Source organism: Hippichthys cyanospilos, chromosome 9 (genome assembly GCF_059441005.1).
Source record: "Hippichthys cyanospilos isolate Australia breed blue-spotted pipefish chromosome 9, RoL_Hcya_1.0, whole genome shotgun sequence".
NCBI lineage: Eukaryota > Metazoa > Chordata > Actinopteri > Syngnathiformes > Syngnathidae > Hippichthys > Hippichthys cyanospilos.
Window position 1 is genome coordinate 13,597,719 of NC_142377.1, and position 25,106 is coordinate 13,622,824.

Sequence of the window (25,106 nt, forward strand, 5' to 3'; positions counted from 1 at the left end):
TTTTCTATTATAAGGGATACGTTTAGTGCATCGATTAAATTAGCAGGAAACTACACAATGGTACCTCATCAAGCTCCTAGAGGGATTGGCAGACAGTAGTGCGGTTCCATCCAATAGCAAATCAGGAGGAAAAGGAGAGAATGACAGAAGTGAGCCCCAGAAATTCAAGCAATGACCACCAAGCAAGGCTTTCAAAGACCACCAATATTTACGCCACAGAATCTTTATACAGAGTGAGAGGTTAAAAATTTCAATTTCAAGTTTTTATATATGACCAAACTACCTGTTATTATACAGCAGAACTTTATATATGTGTACATTCACAAAATCTTTTTGAAAAAATGTGATGAAAACAGAGATAACAATATTTTAGCCATGACTTTTTACTTTGTTTCTAAAGCGTGCTACATAGACAAACAGACAACACAGGAGCAGATTAACTCATTCATTGCTAACCAAATTAAAGTGGCTCTTTGGCTTCTATAGCTGCCAGTATAGCACAGAAATGGCTCTGAAATATATATTTGTCAAGGGCATTGAATGAGTTAAACAGGCAACAAACAAAGTTTGAATGGGCATGGTTTGTTAGCATGTATCGGGCTATCAGAAATGACATGAATAATGGAGATTAAGAGCCACTCTGTGGTCTCCCACTTTTTCAGTGCAGAAAGCACTTGGCTCAAAGTGTTCATGCTCATTACTGCAGTTCCCACAATAAACACGCTCAAGTACGGGTAAATAAATTCACAAACCTGTTTGAATTGTTACATTTTTTATGTATATTAGTTATCCTTTCACATACTACAATTATCCCGTAATGAAAAATGTAAGGATGATATTCGTGTCCATGTCTGCCAGTATAGTAGGATTATATACGTCTTTCTGTTCATATTGTGCATGGGCTGTTTGCTTCAAATATTTCATATTAGTTGATCCATTTTTCAAAAACCTTTTTAAAATATTTACAGTCACACATGGACAAGCCCAAACAGACCTGTAAATACCAATTTGATATTGATATCGTAAGTTGGTCCAATATCTGAAAAGAAGAAACTATTAGATTATATACATCTACATTCAACATCTCTAATATTAACATTCATTTTCAAGCAGTCCATTCCGGACTCTGCTCCTTGATGTATTTATTTAATTCAAATGCAGAACATTTTCATATTTGAAGTTATATCACCCGAATATTTTGTATGAGTCATGTTTTTCATACATACTGTTGCTGCTTATTGTTTGTTTGATTAGTATATCTTGATCACGAGTGTGCTGAAAATCTCTTACCAATGATTAAATAAAGAGGTTATCATTACTGGTAATATCGTCTCAGATCGGTAGTGGTGTATGTTGCAATCCGTATTTTATCGAAAGTTAAAAAAATAATAATTGTATTGGGACACTCATAGTCAGACCTGTATAATGGAGTACACAATGAATGAAAGCCATTGCATGTTTGATAAAACCAATCCTTTAGGTTTCCTAACAGATAGTAACAAACACGTCCTCACATGCTTGAACTCGAGATAGCTATCAAAATGTGTTGTCTCGTCGTTACTAAGAGAAAAATTAGCTTTGTTTATTGGCTAGAGAGTTAACTGGAAAACATCCTTCCATCATTGTACTGACACGAATCAGTCTTGAGCTAAAATAAGGAGCATTCTGATTCAGCATTGTGATTATTCGATACGTGGCAAATATAAAATCATTATGCGAATCAACAAACTTATATATAAATGAGCATGCGATTACTTTATTTACAATTCAACACCGTGGCAAGGAAAACACAATGACAGGAACCTGGTGTAATTCCATTTACGTTATTCCACACTAATCTAGCTATCACAAGTATGTCTGGCTATGATGCAAAAACACACACATAGTAAGTAGAATGTCAAAACGATGCAGACCACTCACCGCAGCATTGCTACGTGTACTCAGACGGGGGTCGTTTGTACTCACTTGCTCAGCCAATATCTGCCGGTTTTGGATCGCATTGTTCCGCATTAACAAGAAGGCATCTGTCAGACGCCGAGTGGCCATGACTCGATATACGAGTGTTACACACGGACTAAAAAAAAGTGTGCGGCTCGGCTACGTATTTATTTGTATGTCAGTTCCTTTCGCCGCTTGCTATCTTTAGCTTTAGCCTTGCCCGTGAAAACAATGATGGGGAACGCGATAAGACGCCGATAGGAAAATGAAGCGTCGTGATGCAATCTGTTTTAGTGCTAGTACATTACGCCATATTCAAGAGACGTGATATCAGCAAAAATGTGGATTTAATGTCAAATTGACAACGTCGTTCCGCCACTGAGTGATACCGGAAATGATAAGACGTACACCTGCGTCTGCGTGAAGACATTCTTATTCTGTTATCTCAAGAAGCGGAGGTGGCATTGCATCTAAAATATAGCGCGACCTATTGGACAAGAAAAAAATTGCCACAAAACGAGGAAGCTCAATTCCATATGACAACGCCTAACACTTTTTTCACGTCAACTTTAAAATGAAAACCACTACCCAGAGTACAATTTCTGTGCAAAACAGTAACTAATAGCTACGTGCATACAATTACTTACTGTCACTCTTCTCTTTCTATGGTGTGTTATCATCCTTCATTAACTACAATGCTACTGTAATTACATGTCTGTGTCAAATGGGCACTTCTCCCTTCAAGTATGTACGGTTGTTCTTACGCTGTTAACAAACCTGATTCGCTTTTTACAATAGCCTTTTAAGTCTATCGCAGATTTTTATTTATGTCCATACCTTTTGCTATTGCGGTTTTACGTCGTTATTTAAGTACCGTAAGTTTTCTTCCTTTAAAGTCAGATCAATCCAGAAAAAAAATAATTAAACCTCTACTACATAATTTTCATTTATGACCATATCTATGGCGGGTTCATCTCGCTTTTTTATGTATTATTTTCTTCTTAAGTTGGACCAGGCAAAAAAAAAAAGTATTTATTTTTAATTAAAGAAACAAACTAAAAAATAAAGAAAATAAAAGCAAAACACACCCAAAATAAATCGAATCATTACTTTTGCCTGTCATACACTTGCATGTCAGCTTCAAGTCAATGTCTTCATAATTCTAAAATGTGGCGGTAGTAACATTTGGACAATGGTGAGTGAATATTGTTATGTAGAGTATTAGTCATTTATAACAAATGATTTACATATGTCCTTCGTTCTACCACAAACAATTAAAGCAATCCTCATATTAAAGCGGTAACCAAGTTACCTTTTAATTCAGAAATTAGTCTACCAGTGAAAAAAAATTCAGAGTGCTTGCATTATCTGCTTGTGCTCCCATTGAGAGGCGTTGGCACTCACAGTCATCATGTGGTAAAAGGCTCCTCCTCTGCTGCTTAATCCCTGACATCCTTTAATACCGAGGCAGACCAGACACTGGCTGGCCGCTGCTGTTGTCTAACAGAGCTCCCTGATCAGAACATCAAACTGAGACGAGGTGAGAAGTTTGGACGGGTTGAGCCTCAGGGGCCCAAAATGCATGTGGAGAAGTCAATCGAATTTAATGTGTTGTCTGTTTGTTTTGTTTCATTTTAAGTGTTACATTAGTTCAAATTAGTTTGATAGACAGAATAGCCTTGAATTATGTGAAAATGTGTTCGTTTCCTTGCGTGAAACCAAATTTTGTGATGCAACAATTTTACTGGTGCGATTCACAACTTTACTAAGAGGGGCGTGTTCAATTTGGTACTTTTGTGGCTAACGAGTCAGGAATGGTGAGGAACCAGTTTTAGAAGTCACTTTAAAAACGGAAATTAGAGCTCTATTGTGTGAACGGCAAAAGCAGGCCTTCACTTTGTTGGCTTTTTGTAGGAGTAAAGTTTCTTCATCTTTTGCATTGCTCTGTCTCCCTCAGATCAGACATGGCCTCCTCTGAGGATACAGAAGGTACTCTAACCCCTGTGGATTTTATCCAGCTGCAGGAATACATGGAATGTAAGTGTTATTATTTGAGTCTTTTTACTACTTCGTAGTGGTGGGATAGATAAACATTTGTGCTATATTTTGACCATTTCTGGTCATTTTCACCCACATCTTTCTCATAGTATTTTAGCCAAGGGGCGTCACACTCTTGGTAGTGTGATAAATACTGTAGTGTAAATAGTGTTTGTGCTGTGTTGATCTTTGACAGCTTATCATCATCTGGGTGAGATTTCAGCTCCCTGGTGTTTTCTTTCAATGCTTTCCAGTTAGTCTGAAATGCCTTTAAAGTGACACTGTATAAGATTTAGACCGTAGGTTATTATACATTTCAAAAACTCGCAAATAAATGTGTTCTTCCCGACCAGCAGTATGTTTTAAATATAATCATAGGTCTAGTTACCACTGTTATAGTTACAGACAGCAGGAGGAGGCGTGTTTATTGCTGCATTTACCATAATGCCCTGAAAGCTCCCACAGGCACATGCAACAAATTACACATACTCCCTTTAATGTATAGATCAAGGGATTGTACAAAATACCGCACAAGGGCTAAGTATGTATACAGTTACAGTTGTGAATTTATTTAAATGACAAACAATCAATTATCAATCGTGTGAATGTTTAGAAAGTATTAGAAAATATATTAGAAAATATTTGGAGCAAAGAAACACACAAAAAAAATGCAAGATTGCCACAGGTATATTAGCAGAAGTTGCCATATTGAGTAAAATGGGCCCCGAGCTGACGCACAATTGCATAGACTTGTTGCTGGGGCAACAAAGAAATGAATACTGTAATTTATTGTGGCTTTTGTTGCAGACAGCACTTTGAAGGTGAAAGACGTTATCAAGGAATTTCAAGGCGGAGGTCGGCTTGCCCAGCACAGCTCTCGAGAGGTCAGTCATTCAAAAGCACTTCTGAAAACATCATTTTCTTTTCACAGCAGGATTTCGCATTTATTTTCAAGTACAGTCCTTCTAAAGTAAAAGGAAATACCGTATTTTCCACACTATAAGGCGCACCTAAAAGCGTTATTTATTTATTTTTAAAGCTGATGGTGCGCCTTATAATCAGGTGCACCTCATATATGGATCAATATTGAGATTGGGATTTGTAGATGGGGAATGAACTGATAAAGTAAGCTTTACCTGTTTCTTTTGTGTGTTTACAGTTGAACAAGGTTGGTCATATTGACATTGAGTTATTAGAGTTATTGTTATTACTTTGAGTATTACTATATTGTGATTGAAAAAGTTTTAAAATATGTCATTAATTGAGGGTGCACCTTATAATCCGGTGCGCCTTATAGTGCGGAAAATACGGTAATTATTTATTTGGAGAAATGCTGTGGAAATCAAGCATAGCAGAACACAATTCAGTATGACAATTTATGTAGAAAATAAAAAATGGACACAATTTAAGTATGTTAAGGCTTTATCATGAGCATTTGCAATACAAGGAAATCAATTAGGGTTAAATGACTCTTTGTATTAAAGCAGTGCACAATGTTTTTCAACTCTGTCATGAACCAATTGTTTGATTACTTTGTACAGTATGTGGATGCGGAAGGATTCAGCCGCTTCCTCAAAACCTATCTAGAGGTTGACGACTTTCCTGCAGATTTCTGCCAGCGCCTTTTCCGTTACTTCCAAAATGTCGAGCAGGGTGGCGCCACGACAACAACGCAGGAAAAGGGTAAATAAGTTGATGCTAATGCATCTGCATCTCTGCAGTACAGTCCACTAAGGGTTAAACAACTTCACATTTTTGTAGTCAACTGGACTATAATAATCGAGTCAAAAATGATTCCTATATTTCTTCTGCCATTATTTTGACAAGCATCTATTTCCACATAATTCATTTGATTCACACTATTCAAATTTCAACATACTATATTTCAAACATATATGCTTTACAGGCTATTTTTTTTAGTTTAATAAAAATTCAACATTTTCAACCAAAAGTTCCACTTTCACACTTAATGGGACAATCAACAGATTCACAATAATCCCATTTCAAACATTCTGTTTCTTCATATCACTTGAGAAACCATTTTCAACCTGCCGAATATTCCCATTGACCAAAAATGAATTATTTTCACCACCAAAAAGGACACAATCCCAATTCATTCTCAATGCCACATTCAATTGAACAAATTCACAGATTTGCATTATGCCAAATACTTCCATGCTATACAAATAAAAGTCACCGTTCATTCTCTATTCACATCATTTTTTTTCATCCAGTGTTGATCAACCTCATTTCATATAATTTGTCATTGCACATGCATCCATATTTTTTCATTCAGCATTTCAGGATTCTTTTTTTACTTGTTTCTGTCAGGTGGGGTGTTTCTCCGTGACGTGTCTTGTTACTTCTCAGTGCTGGAGGAAGGGCAGCCGCGGGAGAAGCTGGAATGTTGGTGACCTTCTAAATGTTTTGTGACATCTTCATTTCTTTTCGTTTGACATTTTACTTTTCACTTAGGCTATTAGAGAGAGGCTTTGAAAATTTGTAAAATAACAATTATTTAAATTATATAAATAATGACATAATCTTATTATTATATTAATAAATATGAAATAATAATACATTTTCGTTTGTTTTTTTCCAGTTACTTTCAAACTTTATGACAAAGATGGAAACGGACACCTGGATAGTGCTGTAAGGATTCTACAACTGGATCGTGATTTTCCAATTTCTTTGAGAAACAAGAATGACATCTTTTGTTTCTTCATCAGGAAGTGGATCGGATCATCACACAGATGATGCGAGCGGCTGATTACCTCGGCTGGGATGTGGCTGAGCTCAGAACTGTAGGAAGACTCGTCTTTGTCACAAATGGATGCAGAGCCCGATTAGAGAAATTGCTCTCTATTGAATCATTATTATATTAAAGGACTTTTAGTTGTTCATTCACAACAGTAAGCTCTCACGGTGGCATTAGTGAAGGGAATTTTAGCCAGCACCGAGAGCACCATTATGAGAAATAAGAGCCTAATAAGGCAGATGCTCGTAAAAGCTACAGTCATGGATTATCAGACAAGCTGTCAAAATAAAAGTCAGACTGTCTAGCAAGAGTTCAAAAGCAAAAAAATGGAGAGTACTACCTTCGTCAAATGCCACTGACTCATAACACGCTCTTTTTCTGAGTGTGTGTAGGTTCTCAAAGACATGATGACGGCAATTGATGTGGATGAAAGTGGTACAGTCACACTGGAGGAATGGCTGAAAGGAGGCATGAACAATGTGCCTTTACTTGTTCTGCTTGGACTCAAGGTAAAACACAAGTATTGCACATACGTACCTGTACATGACAACCCGACAAAGCAGCAGCGCTTCCTTCTGTTTGCTTACCCACCCATAGGTGCCGCAAAGGGATGGGCAGCATATTTGGAGGATGAAGAATTTTAACAAACCGGCCTACTGTTGTGTGTGTCAGAGCATGCTGCTCGGCCTCAGGAAGCAGGGACTCTGCTGCACCCGTAAGAGCACAAAGACACGGCAAGGGATCAGTTTAGGGATTCCAAAATGATTGTTGGGACTCAAACAATAGGCTGCGAGTCATTGCAAGGGCTAGCCAGAAATACTTCTATGATGAGGCAAATGTGTCACAACAACTTTGTAAGGAATGGCATGCAAAGTCAGGCTTTTATGAAATAAAACATTTAATTTCAATTAAATATATATATTTTTTGCAGTAACATATATAACTGGCATGTGAAAATGTGGGGGTTGCAAAAAAGGTAGCCTGAGAGTCATAAGGGCTTGCCAGTGGTCATCACTGGCCACCATGTAGCTCCGCCCCTGAGTCAGCGTTTATCAGAGTAAGATACTAGTTATTTGATTGTTTATTTACTTGCCCTGCAATTTCTTGCCATGTGAATGTTTGGTCATCTTTGTTGCAGTATTCTGTCATACCTTCATTTACAGAATGTACAGTTAAAGTTGTTATCATGCAGTATAGTATATTTCAGTCACTGGTTAGTTTGGTGTCCTGGAGAGAAATCTAAAGTCCTTTTCAAAACCCTGTTATTGATACACTGAGCAGTGTCAAAAATTGTGCTAAAAAAGTAATTTTCATTTTCTCTTTCCTCAGGTTGCAAGTACACAGTCCATAGTCATTGTTCTAACAAGAACGTCGAACCCTGTGCTCCCACGTTTGTCAAATCTAAACAGGAACTGAGGGTGAGAAGCATGCCGATGATTTAATTTCTTGCTCTTTCGTTTGCTTTAAGATATTGTTTGTCAGCATATCAGTTAGTTAAAAATGCTTCTTGTAACATTATGTTTTTGAACTACATTTAGAAGGGATGGACAAATATCGGAGTATAGGGATCAGGCTGGTACAGTACTTATTTCAAGGTATCGGTACTTTGGATGGGAGCTGGTATGAGTACCTACTTCTCTCTTTGAGTAGTTACTATCATGAACTAGAAATGACAAATTACACAAAAAGGAAATTGCCATCAAATTCCTGAAATTTTAAGGGAAAATGCTATGTTATGTGGGAATATATACAGTAGGTCTTTCTTTAAAATTATGTCATTGTTATTTTTGAGAAAGTATTTTTGGTATTATACTTACAAAGAGTTGAGTACTTATACTAGTGTTGTTCTTATAAAAAGTTATCGCACATCCCTAGAATTTACACATATCTTACTCATTTACTTTTAAGGCTGTGCTGGGTGGAATCTATGGTCTGGCACAGTAGCTGTCAATACAGATAGCACCTGTGATGCTAGGAAGTGGTTAATTTTGTGTTATGATTTAGAAAAACCAGTGTACGTGTGAAGAAAAAAAATCTGCAAAGTTTATTTTAGCAGTATTGATTCAAGAAAGCAATCACAATAATTCTTGCAAGAGCAGGCCCTTACAGTGTAGATGTTTTCATACCATACTTTAAAAAAAAAGTGACTTCCCATTGATGTATTTTCGTGTCAACGGTGCTCAAAGTCTTTTTTTGATTGAATTGATGCTGTTGAGATGATTTTAATGTGGAACCCATGACAACCCAGAAGTATTCTCATCATTTTACCGGGTGTCAGAAAACCATACTCAGATCACTTTCGTCCGCATAAATTGTTTATCACCTTCAAACCTGACTTAAGACAGTGGTGTACCGTCATCAATCTTTCTATACCTTTGTCTCAGGTGCCATCACACGACTGGATCAGATCTGATCGCAGCTCCAAGTGTCAAGTTTGCCAAAGAAAGATTAAAACTTTAGCCGGAAGGCGTTGTGTGTGGTGCCAGCAAATGGTGAAAAGAATGCGACTCGAAGCTTGAATGTAATCATGAATTATAAACGAGGACTACAATATGTTGACATGGCTGTGTTTTCATTTAAGCGCCACGATAAGTGCATCTACACTGGAATTTCCACCTGCAACTGTGGGCCACTTAAAGATCATATACTCCCAGCATGGGCCATATACGTTCACTCAAAGGTAGAACACCAAACTGTACTACGCTGCATTGTGAGGCTGCATAATTGAGTTCATTGTTTGTATTGTGTTTCCTCAAGGAACAGGACACCAGTCTGTCGAACGTGACTCTTGATGGGAACATCTTGCAGGTACTCGTGTGGTCTACATTCATCATCGTCTTTTTTCTTGGACTCTCATGGCCTGCACATTTCGACATTTCCCTTTGTATAATAATGCATTCAAAAAAAAGTGAAAACGTGCACAATTTCACAACATTCTTCCTGTATAATGTTGATCAAATACTTTCTCTCAGATTGTCCCAATTCCTGACATTCACCCGCTGCTGGTGTTTGTAAACCCAAAGAGTGGAGGAAATCAGGGTGAAAGGTAAGTTAACATTAAGTACATCGCAGCAGGTGTAAAATCTAATTAGGTCCAATACAAAGACCATAGTAAAACATCTGCCTATACTACAATAATGAAAGAGATGCACAAAATTATGGACATTTTCAGCTGTAGAAATTTACTGTAGTGCACTTTGAGGTTTTTTTTTTTTTTAACACAATAACTTTCCTGTTAGCTAAGTACTGTATTGATTAATATTATGTTCCATTAATGCATGACTGGAGCCACTTAAATCTTTTGATCTGTGATGGTAATATTTAAATTAAAAGAATAGGGTGAGATTTTTATTTTACCTCAGAAATGTTGAGATGGGTTAAAAAAATAATAATTTGAGTAATGTATCATAGGTCTTAATGAATTCATCTTTCAATACTTTTAATCTCTTGACAGCACCACTTTAAACGTGCAAAGTTCTGCAAACAAAAGAGTTTTTGACAGCTCATCAGTTTTATTATCTGTGCTTCCTTAACAGAGTTCTCTGTAAGTTTCAGTACTTGCTGAATCCACGTCAAGTGTACAACCTTTCGAATGGAGGTCCCGGCCCAGGGTAACACACTTCTGCCGCCTCAACTATTGAGTGTAGTTTTCCTAATAATAAAACCATTTTATTTTAGGTTACATTTCTTCCGCAATCTTCATGACTGCAGGATCTTGGCATGCGGAGGAGATGGCACAGCCGGGTGGATCTTGGATGCTATCGGTGCAGCAACGTTTGCCTTGTATGCAGAATCAAATATGCCATAAAAAAATGTGTACTGTACGTGTGTTCTCAGACAAAGCCGGCCTCCAGGTGAATCCTCAAGTGGCTATCCTGCCCTTGGGTACCGGCAATGACCTGGCTCGCTGTCTGCGCTGGGGAGGAGGTAAAAGCATCGATCCCTGGTAAACGTGAATTTGAATGCAATTCGAGCTTTTAGTAACATTCTTTGCTTCTTGTGATCCCTTGGAAGGCTACGACGGGTCTGATCTGACAGAGATACTGAAGAACATTGAAACAAGTGAGGTAATCCAGATGGACCGTTGGAGCATTCAAGTGACACCTAATGATCCAAAACAAGTGGGAGATCCCGTGCCCTACCAGATTATCAACAACTACTTCTCAGTAGGATCGGTCAGTAGCATGTTGTAGTATTGGCCGAGTCATGCAATACTTGAACTAGGCTTATTAATTGAGTTTTTGTTTTTTTAATTGAGCAGGATGCTTCTGTTGCACATCGTTTTCACTCGATGAGAGAAAAGTACCCTCAGAGGTTCAATAGCAGGTGAGGATGATTACTACAGTTCAACTCTGCCTAGTGTAGTGTGGCTCTGGTGACCATATGCTCTTAAAAAAGGCCTACTCAAATATAACAATTTTCTGTTTTATTTCACGCTGTCAATCTGGATTGATTTCAGAATGACTTATTGTGGTTGTAGTATGTAGCGGTGTAGAACTAACAGGCGATATTGAGAAGTTTAAATATTTTTAGCGTTACTTACCCCACATATACATAGGAAAAGAGCAGCGAATAGTGAACATCTGCCAATAATTGACACTCCCCAAAAATATTTAGGATTGCTTATAAATGCCAGCAAGATAAGATGGCAGCAAAATTTTAATTTTGTCTGAATTGATTTCCTCCTTGTAAAATAGCAAGATGCCACAAGAGGGCATTAAAGCACTACTTTTATCTAGATAAAACTCCTCAATTAGTTTCATCATAGTTCAATGGCACAATCTTTCTCCAAAATGGCACCAAAGCCCTACTTTTTTCTAGTTGAAGCTTCTTAACTGACTTCCTCATACTTCCTCGACACCAAGATGGCGGAAAAGCATTACTTTACTTCAATTGCTTTTGTCCTGAGCACAAAACAGTGTATGGGTGTATGAAAGAATAAACATGGTTTACTATCACATTCGTGATGAGAAAATGAAGCCTCATGAAGCCATTTTGATCATTGTTGCTCCTCTGAATTGCATTCTTTGTTTAAAGATGCATTGTGAATCAAATGCATTTCCATTGCACTAGCCTTTGTCTTTAAACCAAAAGCACGATCTAAAGGAGTAAAACAATATCAAGCGGTTCGTGAGGCTTCATTTTCTCATCACCAAAGTATATCCAAAATATTTATGAATGGGCAGATTTGCAAGTCACTTCACATTCAAAAACAATACTGTTTGTTTTGTAAATGTATCTAATATACAGTATTTCCTCCTAAGAATGAAAAACAAGCTTTGGTATTTGGAATTTGCCACATCCGAGACCATCAGTTCCTCTTGCAAGAACCTCACAGAGTGTCTCTCCATTGAGGTGAATGTTTCTCTGGCAGTCATGTGATCCTTTATAAGTAAACTCTCATTCATTTGTTGTCCCGTTCGTCGTTAAACGCATAACAGTGCTGTGGGAAACGTCTTGACCTGAGCAGCACATCTTTCGCATGCATCGCTGTCCTCAACATACCCAGCATCTACGGAGGTTCCAACCTGTGGGGCGAGTCCGCTAAGCCTGATGGCGCACCACCAGTGCAGCGCGATGAAGCCATCACTGATCCAGAGGTTCTTAAAACAACAGCACAAGGTAGAGGTTCTGTTTCTATTTATGATATTATTGTAAAACTCTTTCAAGAGCATTTTGAAAATGATATCTGTGCAGACATGACTGATAAGCGTTTGGAGGTGGTGGGCCTGGAAGGGATGATAGAAATGGGTCAGATCTACACGGGACTGAAGAGCGCCGGGCACAGATTGGCACAGACATCCCAGATTACGATCAGGTGCTCTGATTTTAACAAACACCGACATCATCGCCCCAAATTCAATCAGTTAATTAATTATGTCACTCTTACTTGTTTAGAACATCCAAAGCCCTGCCCATGCAAATTGACGGGGAGCCGTGGTTGCAACCTCCTTGTACAGTAAGTTTCGATTCAATCACCTGTAAATAGTGATGAGCCAAATTGAACCGAGGCTTTGAAACATGTCGAGCAATCCTGGATGGATTTTTAATTTAAATCCTAAAAAAGGTCACGATTGCTTAGTAGCCTAAAACTGCGATAAATTTAGTAGCCAACAGGGGCCGACATTTACCTCATTACTCCTTCTGAACCGTATGATGTCTTTGTACGAGTGCTGCTACTATCATTCCAAATATTTTCAACTCAACCCAAAAAACCTATTTGTGTCTTCCAGATCCACATAACTCACAAGAACCAAGCTAACATGTTAATGGGTCCACCGGTAAAGTCTTCCGGTTTCTTCCATCTCAAATAGACACAGATCTTTTTTTCTACAGAGGGACCCCAGACAACAATATTCCATAAATTACTCAGAAATACTCTATGTTCGATTGGCACATTATTTTAGATTTCCCCCTGGAATTCCTAAACTGTTACTCTGGAACTGTGTTACTTAGTTTCAAATGACTTTTGGTCAATTACTGTAAGCTTTTTTTTGAGGTTGAAACACATTTTAGTACAAGGATGAGAAATCAGTTCATGTTTATACGTACTAACCCTAACCCTAACCCTCGTGGTTAAATAGATACAATGTGTACAAGTGGGTTTTAGCTTTTGAATGGCATGCTTAACTGCACTTCATGTGTTGTATAAATATATTTATTTTTGTGTTATAATTGACAGACTGGGGAAAAACATTAACGTACCCTTACTTCAATGCGATTGAATTTCTCGTGTTGTTCTTGTTTTCCCATAAAATTTTTACAGCTATAGGTTACATCTGCACTCAGGTAAACACATTTGAGGATGAATTATGGAATGAATTATAGTGGACTTAGCGTTAATTCTTTCACTGCTGTTACTTTATTTATGGTTGATGGCATTTTTATTTTGATATTATATGCTCAGAAAGCCACGCATTTCAATGTATTCATGTCTTAGCTGCTTCTTGTCTTACTTTGTGGGGTCATTTTTCTGTTATTAAATAAAAAGCAATATTGTAACCCAAACATGATGCTGTGTGAGGATCCAAATACCACATTTTCTGAAATATAGCCTGTCTTTTTAAAGACTAAAGGCATATTTGTATACATCCTGGTGTATTCCGTTTCCCTGCCAATTGAATATTGAAATGCTTATCTATCCTGGCAGAATTTCGGGAGAAATGCTTCGCTGAATGCATGGGTGGGAAAGCAGGACTAATCCAGAGTTAGGAAGGGAAAAAAAGAACGGAGGAGGTTTAATCCTAAGTAAGTGCGATGGAAAAGTGGAACTTTACGTGGGAGTTTTCAAACTAGAAGCAGACATCTTAAGACACATTTGGTAAAAATGAAAACATGTACAGTACTTTGCTAAAATATACGGTCTAAAAATGTATTCTCCTCTCATAAGTAAGTGTCTCATAAATTAGTTGAATTCTTTCGATATTAGAGTAAATGACAAAGGAATTTGCGGCCACAATAAAATTGACTTAACTATTTAAAGAAAGATTCCTCACAGAGCCTCTCCATATTCACATGTTCATTAGTAAAAGTAATTTCTGCTCACACTGAACGATCCCTCGCACTGTTAAAAGAAACCAGATCACACCCGGGCCTCCCCGGAGAGGGCTCAAGTCCGCTTTGTATTAACTGCTTGGGACTGATAAGTTATGACATGAGTGGTATTAAGTGATGCTTCAATTGTTGCTGACATACGGGCATTTACAGCTGTGACTGCGCCGTCCATTATGTGACTGTTCCTATGACAACAATGCAGTACAATACAATGTATCGTATCACACGTCTTCAATTGGGAGCATCAGTCTATGCATTGATTTCTTAGGCCACTTATTTGATTTTTTTTAAGCTCTAATATACAATGGTAAAATTAGTTTTACACTTATATGACAATGTTAAATCTCAAAAAAATTCTTCAAACACTATTCCTCAAGTATTAAATGAACCTAAAATCCATGTTTTTTGGATTGCACCCAAAGAACACAAACACCCTACACAGGAATTCCAACCTCAAACTTCAGAATTGTGAGTTAGGCTTGGTAATCAGTACAGTATTCAAATTACATTATGTTGGAAAGTTGCTGCAGTATCCAACCCTTTTGTTGGGTTTACAATATTTTGCATCCAGGCTAAACCTTATGTGGTTGTTATGGGTTATGTTCATTTGACTGTGTACTGTATAGCATGAATCACCATTCATGGCTCTGAATGCAATTGTCATATGACCAAGTTCAGGAAACAGGTGAGCCGTGATTGGTCATTAGCTGAGCCTGAGCAACTGTGTCATTTTCAGGCGACAGCAAGTGACAAAACGGCCCTCCCCTAGATATAGCAAAAAAAAAAAAAAATCATGAAACTTAACGTTACTTTATTGACTGAGTTAAGGTATGCATTTATAACCCTCCATGAATTCATTGAAATGGGTATGCTTGTTGTGATGAACCGGAAAAACAAATAATTTACCAGAAGAAACCATTTTTATTGTTTACCTTTGCTCCGTACGCTTTGAGATCGAAATATAAACGATCCAAGTGTGATAATGCATAATTTATTTTCTGTAATGTCTGTCTTCTTTCACATACAAAAAAAGAAGCATTTTCTCCTTGCAAACCGCCACTATTTTTACTGACGTCCATTAATAGTCCCACGTGAGCTGCAAGTTAGTGGTTTATATTTAGAGCGCGCGGGCATGGGCGTTTGCGTCAGTGGAATCCCGCGAATGCGTCACTCAAATGACGAGTACTGCCGCCGCTACGTGATTGGCCGGGGACTGAATTCTAGCCCTCCTCTTCTTCCACCGTTTTAGGCATATGCCCGCCTTACAGTCTCCACAGCGTGATAAAACAAGGAGCGCATGGAGCATCCCGCGTGGATCTCAACTGATGCGTGTCTGCGTGAGTGCGTGCGCGCGCGCGAGCGTGTGAGTGGGCGTGTGCATCAGAGGGGCCTAGTTTAGTCCTTTGGAATACATGAGCAGCATCAGGATTTGGATATTTACGTGAATCAGGTCAGTCTTTGATATGTCACTTGCAATGATGTTTTCTTCATATAAACAATATTTGATAAAACACCATACATGGCTAGGGAAAAAAAAAAAGTGCATTGAACCCCAAACCGTTTTGGTCTTCATACAGAAAAAGAGTAAATGGGAACATTTTCGGAGTGCTTCGCACAAGATGATGGAATGCGTGTAGAGTGCAATATTGTTTTTGTTCGGCAAGCCCAAATGTTTCCCTGAAAGTGAGTCCAAGCCCAATTGTAAACATTCAAAGCCAAGTCTTAACCTTCAAGCCTTATTTAAACTCTCAGAGCGTGAGCCGAAACGTCACTTTCCAACAATTTCCTCACAATGTCTCCAGTCGGTCCTCAAGCAGACACCTGTGCAAGGACACACACACATGCATAACCAGGCTTTGCCACCATTCCCATTTCACATGGCACTGAGCCCTTCCTGTAATACAATCTGCAACACTCCCTGCTTTAGTCCCTGTGAAAGAGGGTTGCCCTCCACTCAAGGAGTTCTTAAGAACATGACCAGCCAGTAACACAATATCTGACAGCATCTGACGGCTTCGCTGCGCCAACGGCAACACTTTCTAAAGAGGGCCGAGATGCCTTGATGCCAAGGAGAGGGCATAATGGGAAATAAGGCATTCAAGGGGATAATAAAGGAAACAGAAGGCCGTTTAGAATTACTGACTATAAGGAATACAGTGGATCCTCTGTGGACAAATAACCCGGGATCTGGTTTCAAAACAAAAATTTCCCATAGGAAATAATGGAAGCAAAAATAATCTTTTTTCCAGGGTCAAGTATCACATCTGTCCAACCTGTATTAACAACGGGAAATGTTTGAAGAATTTGATACAAGTTTATAAATAAGCTAACCACATTGATATGCAATGAACTTTTTTTTCCACACATTTTCAGTGGGCAGTACAATGTGTTTTGTCAGGCATACCCCCCCCCCACCCCAACACACACAGACACAGACACACTCACAAATTACGTCAGCACATGTCCTAATCAAGCCCTCGCCCAAGGCAATCACTGTGCTTCGTACACCACTTTACTTGCAGTAAGATACATATGCATTTTACATGCAGGCAGTTTTCTTAGACCCCTTGATACCTGCCTGCTATTTATTTTAACGGCATCTTGACATTGACATTTATATACTATAAATACATTATTTATAGTATATTATTAATAAAAATAATAAAATGATACAACTTCAACTTAAGTGTCACACTAACAGTGAGGATAAGAGGTATTTCCTAGCATAACTAGGCAAAAGGGTCAAACAATCTTAATTGAAACAAACATGCTAAATTGTTTTACTTTGAAAAATTTTACTTATAGGCGCAACAAATAACCGTGAACTAATCAGCTGTCAAATGAATAGATGTGTATTTTTCACAACCAATGAATCATTTGTACGCTTTTTTCATTCAAAATTCTTTCACTGCTTAGAATTGATCTGTTTTTCTGACATGTTACAGACCAAACCAGTAACCGAATTATAATTAATTCATGTCAATTTGAAATAATTATTTTTGTGGATAAAGGCATGGAAATCAAAATGTGTATTTTTACAAGATGATTTGTTGATTAATCCATGAAATAATTGACAGCTTCATTGATTATTAAAACAATCATTTGCACACAGGAATAGGGTTTGCATAAAATCATTCATTTGTAGAATATGTTTCAGTGTATGTTATTCTTCTACAACATTTTTTAACAGCTCAATAACAAAAAGCCACAAAAACAAAACTAAACTGAAGTTATTGTGATAGTCACCGGCCCAAGTTCTTATACTGTCCCCAAGGACCACATGAATAGCCCATGAGTCTAACCAAAAAAAAAAGCTCACCAGTGATGGGTCATTATGATTTCCTGGGAATGCTGTAGAAATTATCATTTATTTTTAAACGCATACGCTTGATGAAATTTAAACTTTTTTTTTCATTTTGAAATGTATGTAAATGTATTCAACCTTGTTACATCATTGTAGTAGTAGTTTATTTATTTGATGTGTATACCATCCATATAATATACAGTGGGGTACTTTTATAGACTAATAATGTTTTCTGTACTTTTACGTGCTTATAATGAGTAGCTACACTTCCTTTTCGTGGCCACTTATAGATTTTTATGCGTGATTGAAATTTTCATTATGTTTTCAGTTCAGTCAAAATGATTTGATAGGTTGACTGGTTTTACTGAGCTATAGCTGTGTTTGGCATCAGTTCTAGATTTTGTTTTGTTTTAAAGATACTGTAGATACCCTCTCAGTTGACATTTAGTGTGAGAAATATTAACATGATCAGTCTTGGCTCGGACAAATTTGTTATTAACCCATTCACTGCCATTGACGGCTGTAGACGTATTTACTGGGCCGGCATTGACCGAGTTAATAAGATTGAAGGTAATTTGAACTCGATTTTTATTTAAGAGGTGTGTCTCAAAACGGTAGGCCTCCACCTTAATTAGTACCCAAGAAATAACTCATGGTGATCCCTGTCTTATAGGTATGCCGATGCCCTGCGTATCACTGTCTCTGATGTTCGTAGGCACTGAAGTACATCTGCGTGATTTAGTGCCTAACTTCTCCGGTGATAAGCAAGACGCTTGCGTGGAAAAGATGGCAGCGGTTTTGCATATATAACATTTTCCAAGCATGACGGAACCTGACTTGTCTTATCCTGCCGTTTTGGTTCAACTGTGATAATTGATGTCATTGTGTGCCCCAGCGATGCCCTGTGTACAAACGCAGCATGTATCCCTGACCCATGACTCCCACTTCGGCTCCGACTTCCTAACCCCTGACCCGGACGCCAAATTGCCGATGGACATCGGCGGCCAGAAGGAGCAGCTGTCCATGTCGTTGTTACCTAGCATCAATACCTTAGTGGGAAGCGGCTACATAGGGGAGTTGGACGCTTTTTCCTGCAAGATTCCCGCCTCGTCTACGGTTTCATTCGAGCACTCCTCTGTCGCCGAAAATTCAGACTGCCACATGCAGAACCAAGGCTACAAACTGGACGACCTCCAAGTCTATGGCTGTTACCCGGGCTCATTTACCCTCAGCTGTCTCGATGAGACGCTGTCGTCATGCGGCTCAGACTACTACGGCAGTCCAGGGTACCCCGCCGCCTCCCCTCCAGCGACAGGCTTTCAGACACTGTGCGCACCTGTATGGGACTCCCCTTTCAGCGCGTACAATCCGGGCCCACCAGCTGATAAACAGCCCAACTTTTTCCCCTTCAGCCCCACGCCGGAGCGGCACTCTCCCGTGCTGCCCCACCAGGATTCCCAGCTCGGTCACGACGAGCCTTTTTTCATGTCCCCTCAGCAGCAAGTGTCTTCGCTGCATTGCCCCGTCATGTCCATGGAGCATGGCGCCAGGCTGGTGGAGGGCTCCCCCAAAATCCACAACCCGGCTTTGAGCGAGGGCCGCTGCGCCGTGTGCGGGGACAATGCGTCCTGTCAGCACTACGGAGTCCGTACCTGCGAAGGATGCAAAGGTTTCTTTAAAGTGAGTTGAAGGTATCTTCCTAGTTTGAAAAATGCAAACCAAAATCTGTTTCTTTGATTTCACATTTTAATATTATCTACATTGGACGCAGCTCACTTTTGTCCACGTGAGTTGAAGGAATCTTCCTAGTTTGAAAAATGCAAACCAAAATCTGTTTCTTTGATTTCACATTTTAATATTATCTACATTGGACGCAGCTCACTGGACTTGCATTCAACAAAAACATGGCGTGCAACCTTATAAAATCTTTTTAGCTTAATACTAGACAACAATGCAAAGGTTTGACTACAATTAGTGGTGCAGTACAGATAGGCAGACAAAGGAGCAATTCTCACATGCATCCTATATCAAAAGGTTCAAATTATGGAAGTGGGTGAATTAAAGGATTATGGAAGTGTATGAATTAAAGGATTGTTGGGTGAAACTGTAAACAAATGAAAATTGGACTGTTTTATGAACTCAAATCCAAACACTACTCTTGTTGTGTAATACTGCTTTCATAGTAATACTGTATTATAGATTATTATAGTGTCAGATTTTAAATACCTGATTAACTGCGAAACGAAAGTGACAACAATGAAAACATATTATCTAACTGAGATCCAGTCTATTCATTTGTAGTGGACATTTGTTTTTCTTACTAAGCACTAGTGTGGTCAGCTTAGGACATTGTGGCATTTCCACTTGTGTTTCATGAGTTTTGATGGAATGCGATTACCTTTGCTGTCTTGCTGAGACTAAATGGACACAACAGTGGACATAAATAAATAGGATGGGTTTCAGGAGAATATAGACAGCAGTTCTTCATGCATTTTTATTGACTGACTATTCTCATTTGTTGGAAAAAATCACACAATTCATCTCCCTCTAAGTATCATGCTAAGTCTGCTCTGAAAACACTACACCAAATATGGTTCCTTGCCCATTAAAGAGCCATTATTATTTCTGTGATTTGAGCATGATAAACACTCCACCCGTACTGATATTGTTTTTTTCCTCCTGATTGACAGCGAACTGTGCAGAAAAATGCAAAATATGTTTGCTTGGCCAATAAAGACTGTCCAGTGGACAAGAGGAGGAGGAACCGCTGCCAGTTCTGCCGCTTCCAGAAATGTCTGACAGTAGGAATGGTCAAAGAAGGTAAAATCACGTCAGCCTCACTTAGAAATTTTCACTGACTTATGCATGATGATGGCCAAAGCATGGTTTGTAATGACGATCTTGTGAAACCAAAGCTCGGAATGATAGACACATGTTAGTTGAGATTTACAATGGCAGCTGCAGAAAGAAATGGATATACTGTAGCAGCTGTTTTTTCTGAGTGTGTAGTGCAGCCATGTGAAGGACACAGGCGTGCACATGAAGTCTTCCTCTCATCCTTTCTGTCTCTAGTTGTTCGCACAGACAGCCTGAAAGGTCGGAGAGGTCGTCTGCCATCCAAACCGAAGACGGTGGCGGAGGCGTCCTCCACTACCCCCAACGTCAACGTCATTTCCTTACTAGTACGTGCGCATTTAGACTCCAACCCAACCATTGGCAAGCTGGACTATTCCAAGGTAAGCGTTTCTGATTGCTGCCTTCACATTGAATACACTCAGTTGGGTCAAAAATATCCAGATTGGGTCAGAGAGGGGCCTGTCCCAACTTTTCGGGTTATTCATTTGAGCAAATAAAGTTGGGTCAAATAAATAACCAAGAAATTGGTTATTGGTAAAAAAAATGTTTTTTTTTGGTTGAGTTTTTTATTATTTGTGTTTGTTGATTTGTCAGCTGCACGCCAAGGATCTACCTGCCAATTGACAATATAGTGCTGAAAAATACCGGAGAATGATTGCATGTTTTTTTTTTTTTTTTTTTTGCCCCCTTTTGTTCTCGGACTGTTGCTGTCACGGCAGCAGAATATGTACTTGGAATTCATACTTTTCTCCTCTGACCCATCCCATTTATTTGTGTCTACATTTTATCACATGAAAATAGCAAAATTATTTGCATCCCACCCAGATATATGGAACATCATTGGAATTGGATAGGCATGTAGGCTAGCTCCACTGAGTCAAAAGATATAGGCCAAAAACAAACATCCAATAAACTCGATACAAATAAATTGGCTGGCTCACAAGAGGACATCAAATAAAATATGCAGATGAGTTCATTATGTATTTCCTTGTTCCTCAGTACCAGGAGACGGTGGACAAGGTATCAGAAAAGGAGGATGCTAATGACATTCAGCAATTCTATGATCTATTAACCGGATCATTGGAGGTAATAAAAAGCTGGGCTGAAACCATCCCAGGATTCTGCGACTTTTGCACAGAGGACCAGCAGCTACTTCTTGAGTCTGCCTTTGTTGAGCTGTTCATCCTACGCCTGGCATACAGGTAGTTTTCTCAGCATTTAGGAAATGAATCAAATAAAAGAGAAAAGAACCTTGAATAAAATATTCATATATTAAACTAGGAAAGACAATTTCTGGAGAAATGTTATAGAATGATTGAATGGATGAATGAATAGTTTTGAATGTTGATTCAGAATTTCACGGGATTACAGCTGGAATAGTTTGAAGATGTCAGGAAATATGGAAACAAGATGAAAATATGGGTACATTTACAGGAGAAAAACAAAAAAAAAGTGAAGTTTTGTATGTGCTTTAATAGTGAAAATTTTGCTTGCATTTTTCCAGGTCAAATCCAGAGAAGCACAAACTGATCTTCTGTAACGGCGTGGTCCTCCACCGACTGCAATGCGTTCGCAGCTTTGGGGACTGGATCGACTCCATCATGGATTTCTCCCAGAGCCTTCACCGAATGAACTTAGACGTCTCCCTGTTTGCGTGCCTTTCAGCACTCGTCATCATCACTGGTTCGGCCCATTGGTTCCTTCTCACACTTAATCACAGCGCGTTGGTTCCATGCCGTGACATCTCATTCTTTATTATCTTTCACCCTTAGATCGCCACGGCCTCAAGGAACCCAAACGCGTTGAAGACTTCCAGAGCAACCTCATTTCATCTTTAAGGGAGCACGCGAGTGGAAACAAATCGGATACGAGCAGAACCCAGCCCAATTATCTCTCTAGGCTTCTCGGTAAACTCCCAGAGCTGAGGACTCTTTGCACGCAGGGCCTGCAGCGCATCTTCTACCTAAAACTGGAGAACCTTGTCCCCCCTCCACCTATCGTGGACAAAATCTTTATGGATATCCTACCATTCTGACTTCTTGGACACAAAAGAACAATGAAGGCACCTTATACGATTTTTGTGGTTTTGCTGGTGCTAAAAGCACTTTACTTGTCATCTTACAATGGGGGACCCACTCTACAGCAGCTATCTTTAAACATGCATGCAGAATCTTTAAAGATTGGCACCCCATGGAACCATAAGAGGTGTAATATAGCACCGAGCACTCAGTGTGCAATGATGTCTTGTGAGATGTCATCATGTTACAGAACATTATGTATTTAGGCACTACAAAGAGAGCTGGACTGAGATTAGTGGTTGTTTATTTCAAGTGTGCATTTGTAAAAGGACTTTATTGCTGTGCTAAATGTGTAAATGTTGCCATGCTATGCAACTAAAAACAATGTTGGCATTGCAGTGCTCAGTGATGATAGCTAAAACCAAGTCATCAAAAAATCTCTAGTAGCTTATTGCCTGTTGGAAACAGACAAGTTGCATGTTACAATAATAAAATGTACACTGGCTTCCAGAGTTTAAAAATGGAGACAAAATAGTTGCGGAAGGGCTAAAATAGACACAAGTAAGGATACGAGTCTAGTTTGCCAGCGAACCTTAAGCCTTAAATCAAAGAAAATGTTTCACCATTACTCTGTTGTTGCTGTTTCTAACGCTTTTTAAAAGCTTCCATTTTACACACACAAATACATTTGGTGGTATTGAATGCGTATTAAAGAAAAAAATTGAGAACGACTGATTAATAAACCAGCCGATTAAAGATTACCGCATGTCAAACGTTGGTCATAAGCCCAATATTTTCCTCTTTTTTTTTAACTATTTACTTTTATGTACTCTATTTGCAGGGGTTACTACACACACTGAAAATCCATACCATAACCTTGTATTGATGAGGTCAATCAAAACAAATCCAATATTATTTTTTTCAAACAACGATTAGGTGAGCAATACAAGGAAGCCATGCAAAGAAGTTACCTGGATTTCACTATTTTACACACAACCTAACGTCAAAGTCTGTTTAAAAACAAAAAGAAATACGTCGTGCAACACAATTCAGGCATAGATGTCTTAAATATAACAAGAATACAACTACTTACACTTATAGTCCTTGTAACTTCATTAATTTTTTCAAGTATTCAATTACTTTAGTATGTTTACTACATAAAGTAATCACTTTTGTACTCAAGTACCTAAAGTTATCGATTATTTTAGTACATAATTCATATTTACTTAATTTTTCTTAATTTCCCATCCAATTAAAGACAAACACTTGAAGAAAAAAAATATAAATACTTGGTATTGAATCTCCGAACCCTTAAAAAAATTTAAAAATATGTCTTAGGGATTTAATGAGGTAACTCCGCCACGCAAAGCATTCTGTGACCCAAACAATATATAGGTATCAGGCTGCCCAGTGAATCAAAATGCATTATGATGGGGAAAAAAATGCTATTTTATTATTATCATCTTTCAAATGAATCAGCTGATTAAAGCCACAATTTTTTTTTATTTCAGCCAAAAATCTGCATTCACCTAGAAAGAAATAAGACTGGCCCTTAAAAAGTGCCTTTGCAAAAACTCCTCAACCCTTCCAGTAAGCTCGTGACTCATTGTGTGATGTAAAAAACAAGACGATGACAAAATCGAAATTAGCTATCATAAAAAAGGTGTTGACAAAAAGTGCCTGAAGCGTGTTGGTCAATATACTATACAATGTGGTTCACATGCTCAGATGCCTAAAATCAGTTATTCAAAAGATTTTTTAAAAAACATTTTACAATTTGAATTTGAGCATCATGCACCGTCATTTAAATTTTAGCTGCTTTTTCATAACACTGCTAAAATGAATGCTTATCTGTGTCTGATAATGTGTTTCACTTTCTTGTGTTATGTGTTTCCTTATTATATGACCCTTGAAGTGAACCATGCAAACTCTTTTGAAAAATGCCGCCAGGTTGTTAGGGGAAACAGCTAAGATCTCAACCCAAAGAGATACAGAGACTTCATTCATGGAAGAAAGGGGGATTTTCATGACGCAGAAGTGTTCACGTGGAGTATATTTGATAATAAATTCTGAAAAAGTGTTACCGAGTGCTTTCATTTTGAGCTTTAGTGCGAACTGGTTAGGAACTATTCGAGTCTAGTCTTGTGACAGTTGCTAGCTGAGCTGTGATTTGGCTGCAACTGTGATGTCATTTTCTGTCGACGGAAAGTGGCAACATGGCCGCCCCTTTGAGACAGACATAAAAACAGGTAGATTTTGCTGCTTAATTCATATTCTGCAAACCTAATATTGATTGGAATGTCTTGATTAAAGTAGTGGTGCTGCATAGAACAAATTATTGCCAAGAAATTTTTTCACTTGGTTTTTGTTTTAATTAGGGATGGGTAAATCATCTCCACAAAGTAAAAATCCTGCCACATTTTGGCTTTAGCCACAGGTGTTTTTAATCTACCTTAAATCAAATGAACTCGTTAACCTTGAGTAGAAGATCCTGTAGCTAAAGCCAAACTGTGACAGGGTTTTTAATTTGCGGACCTAATTTTCCCATATCTACTGTTAATGGGTAGGATACAGCATTGTGTTTACAAATTTAAACATTTATATTTGTGTCTCAATGCAGTGTTCCCTCACTATATCATGG

General features: G+C 38.5%; 3 protein-coding genes across 8 annotated transcripts in view; 2 read left to right on the plus strand and 1 right to left on the minus strand.

Moving 5' to 3' along the window:
* Nucleotides 1-2,357, minus strand: part of stx16 (syntaxin 16) — a 5,071-nt gene extending 2,714 nt beyond the window's left edge. The window contains exon 1 of one of the 3 annotated variants that reach the window (XM_088423495.1): nucleotides 1,966-2,357. In XM_088423495.1, the coding sequence (XP_088279621.1) occupies nucleotides 1,966-2,046 (81 nt within the window). In that variant the 5' untranslated portion in view covers nucleotides 2,047-2,357. Of the gene's footprint in view, nucleotides 1-64; nucleotides 1,886-1,920 lie in introns of those variants that run through there. The other 2 variants (XM_088423494.1, XM_088423497.1) reach the window with 2 other exon arrangements.
* Nucleotides 1-13,746, plus strand: part of dgkab (diacylglycerol kinase, alpha b) — an 18,131-nt gene extending 4,385 nt beyond the window's left edge. The window contains exons 1-24 of one of the 3 annotated variants that reach the window (XM_088423490.1): nucleotides 3,405-3,478; nucleotides 3,896-3,975; nucleotides 4,783-4,859; nucleotides 5,517-5,658; nucleotides 6,307-6,381; nucleotides 6,578-6,627; nucleotides 6,705-6,779; nucleotides 7,126-7,242; nucleotides 7,331-7,448; nucleotides 8,063-8,151; nucleotides 9,118-9,225; nucleotides 9,315-9,413; nucleotides 9,491-9,541; nucleotides 9,706-9,779; nucleotides 10,270-10,344; nucleotides 10,412-10,497; nucleotides 10,571-10,660; nucleotides 10,748-10,908; nucleotides 10,995-11,059; nucleotides 11,998-12,088; nucleotides 12,175-12,355; nucleotides 12,431-12,551; nucleotides 12,632-12,692; nucleotides 12,967-13,746. In XM_088423490.1, the coding sequence (XP_088279616.1) occupies nucleotides 3,903-3,975; nucleotides 4,783-4,859; nucleotides 5,517-5,658; nucleotides 6,307-6,381; nucleotides 6,578-6,627; nucleotides 6,705-6,779; nucleotides 7,126-7,242; nucleotides 7,331-7,448; nucleotides 8,063-8,151; nucleotides 9,118-9,225; nucleotides 9,315-9,413; nucleotides 9,491-9,541; nucleotides 9,706-9,779; nucleotides 10,270-10,344; nucleotides 10,412-10,497; nucleotides 10,571-10,660; nucleotides 10,748-10,908; nucleotides 10,995-11,059; nucleotides 11,998-12,088; nucleotides 12,175-12,355; nucleotides 12,431-12,551; nucleotides 12,632-12,692; nucleotides 12,967-13,047 (2,160 nt within the window). In that variant the 5' untranslated portion in view covers nucleotides 3,405-3,478; nucleotides 3,896-3,902 and the 3' untranslated portion in view covers nucleotides 13,048-13,746. Of the gene's footprint in view, nucleotides 1-3,404; nucleotides 3,479-3,895; nucleotides 3,976-4,782; nucleotides 4,860-5,516; nucleotides 5,659-6,306; nucleotides 6,382-6,577; nucleotides 6,628-6,704; nucleotides 6,780-7,125; nucleotides 7,243-7,330; nucleotides 7,449-8,062; nucleotides 8,152-9,117; nucleotides 9,226-9,314; nucleotides 9,414-9,490; nucleotides 9,542-9,705; nucleotides 9,780-10,269; nucleotides 10,345-10,411; nucleotides 10,498-10,570; nucleotides 10,661-10,747; nucleotides 10,909-10,994; nucleotides 11,060-11,997; nucleotides 12,089-12,174; nucleotides 12,356-12,430; nucleotides 12,552-12,631; nucleotides 12,693-12,966 lie in introns of those variants that run through there. The other 2 variants (XM_088423492.1, XM_088423491.1) reach the window with 2 other exon arrangements.
* A 1,839-nt stretch (nucleotides 13,747-15,585) lies between these two features.
* Nucleotides 15,586-23,238, plus strand: nr4a1 (nuclear receptor subfamily 4, group A, member 1). 2 transcript variants are annotated; one of them, XM_088424502.1, is made up of 7 exons: nucleotides 15,586-15,737; nucleotides 18,265-19,271; nucleotides 20,282-20,411; nucleotides 20,664-20,827; nucleotides 21,447-21,649; nucleotides 21,952-22,130; nucleotides 22,220-23,238. In XM_088424502.1, exons 2-7 carry the CDS (start codon nucleotides 18,468-18,470, stop codon nucleotides 22,480-22,482), a joined length of 1,743 nt encoding a protein of 580 aa, XP_088280628.1. In that variant the 5' UTR covers nucleotides 15,586-15,737; nucleotides 18,265-18,467; the 3' UTR covers nucleotides 22,483-23,238. The 2 variants fall into 2 exon arrangements, with proteins under 2 accessions (XP_088280628.1, XP_088280629.1); XM_088424503.1 differs by having other exon boundaries at nucleotides 18,487-19,271.
* The last annotated feature ends 1,868 nt before the right edge of the window (nucleotides 23,239-25,106 follow it).

What these genes read in the sequence shown, in the direction of transcription:
- nr4a1 (XM_088424502.1), top strand. Translation starts at nt 18,468, where the DNA reads ATGTCATTGTGTGCCCCAGCGATGCCCTGTGTACAAACGCAGCATGTA. An exon ending in AGTAGGAATGGTCAAAGAAG is followed by an intron (nt 20,412 to 20,663) that starts GTAAAATCACGT and finishes TTCTGTCTCTAG; the next exon opens with TTGTTCGCACAGACAGCCTG. An exon ending in AGCACTCGTCATCATCACTG is followed by an intron (nt 22,131 to 22,219) that starts GTTCGGCCCATT and finishes TTTCACCCTTAG; the next exon opens with ATCGCCACGGCCTCAAGGAA.